Below are 10,788 nucleotides of genomic sequence, written 5' to 3'. Positions count from 1 at the left end.
ACAGTCAAAGGGTTAAAACCCTGACCCTTGAGTAACATTTTTATTTTGGGGAAGAGAAAAGTTATGGTGGGGGGGGGGGGGGCTGCCTCGTTTCTTGGCAAGAAAAATGTTTTTTCTGGTCTAGTCACAGTGAGGCATAAATTTCATAGCCACTCACTGCATTCTAATTTTCAGTCTTTCTTTGACACGACCCATAAGAAATTCCCACAGCACTTGCAATATTTTAGATACTCTGACAATGATCTTCGTGAATAGCCTAACTATCAGTGTAGGCATTTTTTGACTTTTATGAATGACCAGAGCATTCATCATCCTCAACTGATGTTCATCCTACTTTGCATCTAGAAAATCACTTAAAACGATGATCCATTCTTCCGTCACCAAATGTTTGCCAGCACAGTTTGAAAGTTTCACTAGCCACTTTACAGAGCTTGAAACCAAATTTGAGGTGCGTGCACACCCACACCTGCTTGGCCCCCCCCCCTTTTTTTTTTTTTTAATATTCCATTCTGTTAAAAAAAAAATTGAAACTGAAAACAGTACAGAAAATGCTTGTCTAACCTCAGCAGAATGATTCTGCATTGAAACTCGCCATGCTACTTTACAGAGGAGTGTACTGCACTGTGTGATCTACGTTACTGCCACATTTCACCCAGAAAACCCCTCTGAAAATTTGAGTCTGAACTTTTTGATAGCACATATGTAAAAGTTTATTAGCTCTCGCCCCCCCCCCCCATCCCCTTTTCATAGTCCACTTTTAAGCCACATAATACTAATTGCTCGTGTGACAGAAATATATAATTGTAGTATGCACTCTTTGAGACTTCAATTATATTAATGTAGAGTGCATTTGAAAGAATGCCACTGAGTAAATATCTGAATTTAATGTGGGTCTGTAGTTGTAAATGATGCAGTAGACTGAAAAGTTTCATCTTAATTTAAATCTTGAGAAAAAAATTGTGAAAGTTACAATTGTATATATTTCTTCACTGAGAAGAGCTTGTAGAATTTACCAAGGAATAAGTTTAAATAACCAGGGTGTAACCCGACAGATTGACCGGAGGATGGAGCGCGAGAGCAATCAGCTTGAGGCTGGGCCCATCCATTGTCGTATGGGTTGTGGGTTTTTTGGCTCCCCTAACACAGACGGGCTCTGCTCGAAGTGTTATAAGGATGCCCTAAAAAAGAAACAGCAACCACCTTCCACAGTGACGTCACCCACAACCTCCGTGGCCCCCACTTCAGCCTCTCCGTCACTCCCTACATCTACCCTTCACCAGGCTGCAACCGTCGCTACAACCACTGGCCAGCCTACTGTGCCCACACTCACACAGGTGGGTTTAGGAGGCACACTGTTGCTCATACCTGATTTTGCAATTTTTTTTCAAAATGGTTTGTTTGTGAAGACATTTAAAGAAATATATGAAATTGTAACATCACACAAGTCATGATAATACTGTACATGTACAGTACTTACATTAATGGATAATTTCTTGTAAATGTGGAGGTTAATTGGGTTTAGGAAATTTGAAAAGTGATATGGACCAATTCATTTTTGTTATGTTGAACCCTTCACATTGATAAGGACTAAAATTATATATAATATACCCTTTATTACATTATGCTAATTTCATTTGAATTTTCATTATTAGCTATTCTCAAATAGTGCAGACTGACCTGTAAAATTAGATTGTTTACTGTGAAGTGTTGCTAGTTAACATGTTGCAAACTGCTTCTATCATAATGTATTGTGGATTCATTGGTGATTACCTGTTTATCTACAGGGGCATGTAGATGTTTTAACAAGACCAGTTTAAAGTTGGTGTACTACATTTGGTATAGCTGTACTACAAAATTTTTATTAGTAAAACTTAAGAGCTAATATGTGTAATGAGAATTTTCTAGCCAATCTAGTATCTGCACTGCCTACAAATACTTGCATCAGATAGTCTTTTTGAGTAATATTTTAGTACATATTCAATTTAGATTGATACATAAGATAAGCTTGCCTTTTAAATTTTAGTCTAATTAATAATCTTTTATTTTTCTTTGGAATGTAGGTGGCAGGCGTCCCAGGGTCTTCAGAAAAGCGGGAATCCTCAGAGGATGCGGGAGCATCTGGCACAGACAGTGTGGATGCAGACCTTGATGGTGGCAGCCCGGACAAAGATGGAGCCAAGAAAAAGAAGAACAAGTGCCAGATGTGTAAGAAGAAGGTTGGACTCACAGGTAATGATAAAAAAATTGTTAATGTCACTCTGGTAAATTAATAAATTCAGTATATTGCTATTTTTATTGCCTTTGTAGTATTAATGCACTATAGTTATTGTTCCATGGTAACAACCCATAGTGCCATGTTCAGTACCTGATGATTCACCATTATAATTTTGGTTTTAGCAATTTGCAAAGATTACCTTTTATTACTACGAATTTCAGTTATAGAAAGTGCTGGTTTAAAATATTTGTTAGCAAGCAAGGTCAGCCTTCATCTGCCACTGCATAGTAGTCTTCCAGTCCTAAAATAGAGACTTGTAACTGATGCTGAGCTCATTAATTAGGTGGGTCATATATTCAAAGAAGCATAAACACTGATAAGTTGCATAGATGAGTTCATATAGACAATAACGTGCTAATGTATTGCTATTTTGTTCTTTTTGTCATGGTGAAAAATGGTTAATGTATTAAAAAAAAGGGGGGAAGGGTATTAAGGGACAAGTTAATGGATGAGGAATTTTTAGAATGTAAAAATTATATAAAGCCATACTATTGGAGAGGGAAGGATTAAGGATAGAAAGTCTATGAGCAAATTTCAGAGAATATAGAGCAGTGTTAGAGAAATAAAAGCTTTGTAAGCAGTTAATTTTAGTTGGTGAGAAATGGTATTAAATACCGACACAATGCAGTCCTATATTGACATCCTTTTGTGACTTGATAAAACCCACTGTTTGGGTGGAACAATGTCAGTAAAGCATCACATTAAACTGCATTTGTCTTTATCCATCATTAGATGGAGGTGTTGGGAAGATGGAGAATATTCACTAACCACTGAGGGAGAAAAGTGGCAAGTACAATCCAATGCTCTAATCTTCAGAACACTTGTGACTCGGCTTGCTCTTGGCTTTTTCATGTTGGCTGTTTCTTACCCTCACCTGATCTGACTTCTCAGCCTTAACTTGATGATGGTCAAGGATGAACAGTGTCTAAAGATTTATTGCATCTCCAGTTTGTAGCCTATACATATTTGGAATTGATAAATATTGGAAGAGGTGGCAATTTCATGGTATTTTGCCTGAGAAAAATCTCTCCTAATGTGGGTTTATCAGATGACCAATTTGGTGACTGAGCACTTGATGACACCAGCTTAATGTTAAAGCAACTGATGCCATACAGGTTCTAGGTGCATCATTAGTATTTAGGCAACAAATAGTGTACCAATCTTCAGTATCAGTGATGAGGCAACTACTGAATTACTAGCTCTACAACCCTCTATTAATGCTGAGGGAACCCTACATGCACTAAGATTTTTATTTGTGGGGTGGGGAAGACTTAAGTGTGGAGGAAGTGGTTGCAGCAATAGTCAAGTTGACTAAGGAGTGTAGTGGTAATAGATGCAATTAACAGATGCTGCAAACAGGTAGGGATATAGTTTTGGATTGGTAATTTTATTGGTTCCAACATTCTCATGGAAGGGAAGGCACAGCACATTCCTAAGGATTGGAAGAGCACTTGTAGTTCCTTTGTATAAGGTGAATGGGAATAATGTGAATTGTAGGGGAATCTGTTGCACTGTAGAATTATAAAACTTACAGAAAAGACAGTAAGATTGCAGAGGAAAGTGATGCATGAACAAAGTAAGGAACTTGTTGCAGTTTTGTGAAAAATAAGGGTGGCTATGGAAATGTTGCAGGTTTATAGAAGTTGTTAAAAGCTTAATAAGTCTGTATTGGATTTATGTAGAAGTTTTTAAAGTAAAATTAGGACATAATTAAACAGTGATGTATGGTTTAACCATGGTGGTTTAATGTACCTACTTAATAAGTGGTGGTTGCTAAAGACTGCTGTAGCATTAGGAAGAGATCAGAGCTTAACAGGTAATGAATCTGATATGAAGTGAGAGCTGTCAGTTGCTATTAATTGATGACTGCTTTCTGGAGACTTGAGGTTCAAAGTTGGTGGAGGATTGTTAGAGGATGTCTAAAAGTTGAAAAGAATGCAAAAAAACAAGGTGAACAAAGTACCAGTAAAATGTCCAGCCAATGAATGAATGTATGAGTGGAGAGGGGGGAAAAAGTTTAAAATGAATGCATAAGTATTCGAGTGGGCAGATGGATGACAGGTGAATCATAGCTTAGAGGAGGCAAGCAAAAAGTTTGATATGTTGAATCTGGAGTCATTGCAGTATAATGTATAGTGGTGCTAACACCCTGCTGCAGCTACAGGAGGATTAGGTGGTGGAGATGGTGTTTGGTACCTGTGGTGCAGATATCTTGTAGCAAATGGAGAAATTAGGTGTGGTATGAAATGTGTAATTCTGAAAAGGTTGGAGGGAGAATTGAGTCATTCACAAAGGATGAAGCAGGATAGTTTGACAAAGGTGTAGGAAACCTCCCAGGAAGAGTTAGGAGGAGCGAAGGAGGGACTTGAGCATCCAGCAGGCCCTTTTAAAGTGTTAGATCAAAGTTAGGGGAGAACTTTTTTACATTCAAAAAGGAGTGAGCTACTATGAAGGAATTATGGGAAAACTGGTAAGCCAAACCAGAGTTCTGCGATACCTGCATGCTAAAATGGGCGAGGATGTAGTTTGGCGAATCATTTGAATTATGATGTTGCACTTCTGGAAAGACGGTAAATAAGGGCGAGTGTCTCCTTTGGAATCTCCTTTCCTTAGAGGGGAAATAGATGTACACATTTTATACAGTATAGTACATATATCTTTATGGCACTAATTTAAATTCTTTCAGGGTTTACATGCAGGTGTGAAGGTCTCTTCTGTTCAGTGCATCGCTATAGCAACGAACACCGCTGCACATTTGATTATCGTGAACATGGAGCAGAAGAGATAAGGCGGAACAACCCAGTTATCAAGGGCGAAAAGATTCAAAAGATATGAAGACATCGTTAGAAGGCCAACAGTTGAGCCCCACCTCACCCCAGCTTAGGTCGCAAAACATGAAGGAAGAAGGGATAGAGAAAAAAAAAAAGGGTTTTAAGATGTGAACAATAAACTATTTCTGGTCAAGATTTAAAAAAAAAAAGTTAAGATTTTTTAACATTTTCATCTATGAATATATTTGGAAATAGTAATATTTGTATACTGGGGTTATTGTACTGTTTTGGCAGTGATCATGCTGGAATTTTGAGTTGTGTTGGTTGGCTCTGCTGTGTTGTGTATTTGTGTCTGCGTGGGGGGCTGTAGAAACTGTTGTTGCTGGAGGTCCCGCCACTTGTGTCTAGCATTACCTCATCATGTCACCACCGTCATTCGTTCATTTCATTAATTTCATGTTAATCACTCGCGTATATCACCTGCAGCCCATTCATCAAGCATCATTTTTCATTCAGCATCATCTCATCATGTCGTCTAGTATGTAGGGAAAACTTACCTAACGGATGCCTTGGCACAAGGTCTTGTTGGGCAAAACTCAAACTGCGTCCTTGAAAAAATAAATGTGGCGTTCCTTGAAGGGCAGATCCACTCCATGAAGTGTACTTGTTTAAGTTAACTTGAAAAGGAGGGGGAAAAAACTTTACTCGTGTGACAAATTTGACGCCCACTTCTGACCCTCATGGGCACTTGCTGTGCATATCTTTGATCTGGACATCGCTGTCCTGGGTCAACGGATGGCCTTACTATTCTCAACCACGCCGCCATCTCTTCACTTACAACCTGGGCAAATCTTGGAAATGAAGCCATGCTCAGGCTGGTAACAAGTTAGTGAACTTGACGCAGCCTTCAACAAGTCTGTTGGCCCAGTTGAAGTGATGCCTTAATGTAAGTGACATGTGAGCCAAGGATTCATTGATCCCATGTTATTATGCACTTGGACTTAACATATAGATGGGCTTTAATGCCTTTTGTACCAAGCGTATTAAATTAATTATTACTGCAACATTTGTAGTGGCTGAGAAATGAATAAAAACTGGGGTAGCCTTGTTTGTGTGTGTGTATGAATGATAACTTACCTCTAGGGCAATTGTGTTAGCATGTGTGCTATTACTCTTATTATAACTTCAAATGTAAAAAACTGCTCACTTACCACTTGGGATTCTTATGGGGAAAAATGCCTCTTGTAGGAACTTGTCCTTACATCAGTGTCTTTATATTGAATGAGCTGTGGGTTTATTTGTTTACGATCCTCATTACAGGCTCTGTGCATCATTATCTTACACTTGATATGCACCTCAAACTGGAGTGAAATTTGATTTTATAAAAGTGTTTCTCTGTGTTTTTATTGCCGTAGTTGGTGCTTATACAGAGTAGATGATGTATTGAAGATCAGTTTTTAATGAAAATAAAGGTAACTGGCAAGCTCCTTACAAATGTTGTTGTGATGCCCTATGAAAGCCACGCCATGTTTGCTCCTTCCATTTTAGTGTTTAGTTTTATGCCAGTCCATTGGCATCTTGTTTGTGAGGAGTTTGTTTCTTTGCTTTATAACTATTCCCTCTTGATTACCATTATCAATAGTCATTGTTACTATATACGATTTGTAGTCAAATATGTCCTGGTGTACCCAAATAAAAGGGTACAGCTAACTAAATTTCTGTGTTAATTGTTTCCTACTTTCATTTTTATGTGAATAAAGTTTAATGACTTGGAAGTGTTCCTGTAGGGTCTGAGTTCTGTCCCCCTTCAGAGATGCTTTCATGCTGGTGAATGGCTTGTGGTGAAAGGAATAGGAGCTACCCTTCCCTTGGATCCAACCTGATCTTCCATCACCCAAGCACTATAGACTAGCACTTTCTGGTAAATATAATGTGACTTGACTTACCTTTGGACATGTTCACACACTTCCTTCTACCACCTGACTTGCCATTACTGTACAGTGCTGAACTTCTTGCACAGGTTTAGCTTTTCTTTAGTATAAAAATGGGTTACATTGTGCTGTCTGAAAGATGTCGGACATAATTTGACCTGTTAACTGGGAGAACATAAATCTAGAGGAGGCTCAATGTGTCCAATGAAAATAAATGCAAAAATTTCAGTCACCCGCTGCAGTTTCGAGCTTCGGCTCGACTGTCCTACCACTTTGTCACACCCAGGAAAAAGTCTGGTCACCTGGGTTTATACACTACATCAACAGGTTGACAGGTCACACTGCATCTATGCAAGTTTGTTTTAATTTAGGTTTGTGTATTTGGCATAATTATTTTTTGCAATGGTCTGGGGGGGAGGGTTACTTGGAATGGGTATGAAAGTAAATTATGTAGATTTAACCTAATAAAGTAAAACAATGTAACTTGCCTCAAAGTTTCAAGAGAATTACACCTTGAAACTATTATATTTAATTTCCTTCTACAACTGTGTTTAGAAAGAGACCAATCAAAGATATATAGAAATAATTATATGTACCATTTATATTCCATGTTGGGGTATGTCAGGCTAAGCTCACATACCTTGCAGTTTAGTGCTTTTGATTACAATAAATATGCTCGCATATCTTTCAACACTTTTTAAACTAAATGTACGTAGTATTAGACACTGAGAATCTCCTATATGTAGTAGAAATAAGAATTCAGTGTTGAGAAATGATCCCCTAGCCAAAAAGACAGTGGGAGGATTTTCAGTGGGGAAGAGTAAATGGGGTAAACTTCTACTCTTATGCAGAGCTACGTTGTTGACATTGCCACTCGCATATTCCTAAATTTTAAGCATAGCTCCCTCAGATATGATGTAAGTGGTAAATTTTGGCTTAGGCATGGAAAGAATGGGTATTTGCAGTGAATGTGCATGGTATTAAGGAAAAAAATCCTGTCCCACATAGTGCATGCAGAAAACAAACCCTCTGATATTGACTGGTTAAGAGCAACTGCGTTTTCTAGGGTACTTTTCATGGTTTTAGTGGCTTTCCACCTCATTTTCCCTTCCCTGTCTCTGTACCTGGTTCTCCCCCTCTCACTGGCTCTGTTACAAGTGTAGAGGTTCACCCTCCTCCTCGTACTGTACCTTCCTCCCCTGTTCCTTCCCAAGTTTCTTCCTCTTCTGCCACCTCCCAGGTTTCTGCCTCTTCTGTCCCCTTCCATGCTTCTCCAGTTCCCTCCACCCTTTTGCCCCCCCCCCCCCACCTTGGTACAGTCCATTACAGTTCCAATCTTTACTTGTCCTCCCCCTACCATTTCCAATATTGTCTCGCATACGACATCTCTGAATTCTGAAACACTTGAAGCAATCTCTGAATATATTGCAGAGACCAAACCATCAATGGACACTGATCCACCCTCCACTCCTTCTCTCTCCTTTACTCCATCTGCGCAACTCCTTTCTTCACAGCGCACCGTTCCTTCGCTGCTTGAACGTTTTCCACTGCCTCCGCATGTGGACTTTTCTAACCCCTCTAGTCCGTAGGAACCCTTACCTGCGGATTTCAGGTATCTTTATCATTGCCAATCATGGCCTATTTACAGTGGAATATACGCGGCATCAGGGGTAATTGGGGTGAGCTTCAGATGTTACTCTCCCAGTTTTCCCCTGTTGGTGTTTGCTTACAGGAACCAAAATTACACTCTGCTGTTATCTCTCCCATCTCAGGCTATAATTTATTGTATTCTTCAGATCCTTTTCCTGATGGGACCTTTAATGAAAGTGCCCTTCTTCTATGCACTGATATTCCGTACCATCAGCTATTTGTTCGTACTTCGCTGCATTACACAGCAGCCCGTATCCACTTGCATAGGTGGTATATGCTCTGTTCTTTATATCTCTCTCCTTCTCGGGCATTATCTATTCCGGATATTGCCTTTCTTGTTTCGTCATTACCACCACCGATTCTGTTACTTGGTGATTTTAATGCCCACCATTTCCTCCGGGGGGGGGGGAGGGGGTCTCGCTGTGATTCCCGTGGCATTCAGTTAGAGGCTTTTCTTGCCACCCACCCCCTCCATGTTTTAAATACAGGTACTCACACCCATTTTGATCCTCGGACTCGCACTCTCTCTTGCATCGATCTCTCAGTCTGCTCTTCCTCCGCCGCATTAGACTTCACTTGGTCTGTTCTTCCGGACTTGCATGACAGCGATCATTTCCCAATCATTCTTACTTCCCCTTCATATTCACCACCTCTTCGCATCCCATGCTGGTAATTTGATCAGGCAAATTGGAACCTTTACTCACACCTAACTGTTTTTAGAGAGGTTCCTTCTTCGTCCTCCATCGATGAGCTTTTACACCTCTTCTCGTCTTCTGTTTTAACCGCAGCTTCTCATTCTATACCCCAAACTTCGGGCAGGCCTTCTCAGAAATGCGTGCCTTGGTGGTCTCCTGCTTGTGCTCGTGCAGTACGTTTGAAACGCGCTGCATGAGGCAGGTACCGGTACAATAGAACCACAGAGAGACTTCTTGATTTTAAGGAGAAGCGTGCGATCGCTCGCCATGTCATCCGTGACTCTAAACGCACTTGCTGGCGAGATTGTCTCCACCATCACCTCTGCTTCCTCTATGAGTGCAGTCTGGAAAAAAGTACGAAAACTGAGTGGTAAATATTCTCCTGACCCGGCTCCTGTTCTGCGGGTTGCTGGTGTTGATATAGCAAACCCACTAGATGTTGCCAATGAAATTGGCAATCATCTTGTCCGTATTTCTCAGGGACTCCATCTATGCCCCTCATTTCTTTCCTCAAAGTCTGCCAGAGAGTTAGCACCCTTGGACTTTTCTTCTCTCAGAGAAGAACAGTATAATGTGCCTTTTACACTTCAAGAACTGGAGGCAACACTCTCAGCTTGCCGATCATTGGCAGCTGGGCCCGACGACATTCATATTCGTATGCTACAACATTTACATCAGTCAGCCCTTGCAGTCCTATTACGCCTTTACAATCTTATTTGGTCACAAGGAGTTCTTCCACAGCTGTGGAAATGCGCCATTGTTCTCCCTTTCCGCAAACCAGGCACTACGGGACGTGAAACCTCCCACTATCGTCCCATTGCTCTTACCAGTGCAGTTTGCAAAGTGATGGAATGCCTAGTAAATAGACGTTTAGTGTGGTATTTAGAGACACACAACACACTCCTCTCGTCAATATGGCTTTCGTAAGGGACGTTCTACCATAGACCCCTTACTACGCTTGGATACGTATATTTGTAATGCCTTTGCGAATAACCACTCGGTTATTGCCATATTTTTTGACCTTGAGAAGGCATATGACACAACTTGGAGGTATAATATTTTAGCCCAAGTCCACTCCTTAGGCCTTCGAGGCAATCTACCATCCTTCCTTAAGAACTTTTTAACTGACAGGCATTTCCATGTTCGGGTTAATAATGTGCTCTCCCCGGACTTTATCCAAGCTGAAGGTGTCCCCCAGGGATGTTCTGAGCACAACACTTTTTCTCCTTGCTATTAATGATTTGGCCTCTAGTCTTCCATCAAATACATATTTGGTCATCACTCTGTTGATGACTTCGCTATTGCCTGTGCAGGCGCTGACTGTCGCCTTATTAGTTTCTCTCCAGCATGCAGTCGACCGTATTTCCAATTGGGCCACCACACGTGGGTTTAAATTTTCCAGCACTAAAACCCACCAAATTACTTTCACTAGACGCTCTGTCATCTCCGATCATCCTTTGTACCTC

General features: G+C 40.5%; 1 protein-coding gene across 1 annotated transcript in view; it reads left to right on the top strand.

Annotated features, from left to right (window-relative positions):
• The window catches only part of drn (doctor no), a gene marked incomplete in the record, with an annotated part of 143,910 nt that extends 137,084 nt beyond the window's left edge, over positions 1-6,826 (top strand). Inside the window, 3 exon segments of the mRNA XM_070083977.1 lie at positions 1,053-1,334; positions 2,061-2,229; positions 4,962-6,826. Of these exon segments, the coding sequence (XP_069940078.1) occupies positions 1,065-1,334; positions 2,061-2,229; positions 4,962-5,110 (588 nt within the window).
• Positions 6,827-10,788: the final 3,962 nt, after the last annotated feature.

Source organism: Cherax quadricarinatus, chromosome 1 (genome assembly GCF_038502225.1).
Source record: "Cherax quadricarinatus isolate ZL_2023a chromosome 1, ASM3850222v1, whole genome shotgun sequence".
Classification (NCBI taxonomy): Eukaryota; Metazoa; Arthropoda; class Malacostraca; order Decapoda; family Parastacidae; genus Cherax; species Cherax quadricarinatus.
Note: the sequence above shows the minus strand (reverse complement) of the source record. Positions and strands in the feature narration are given on the sequence as shown.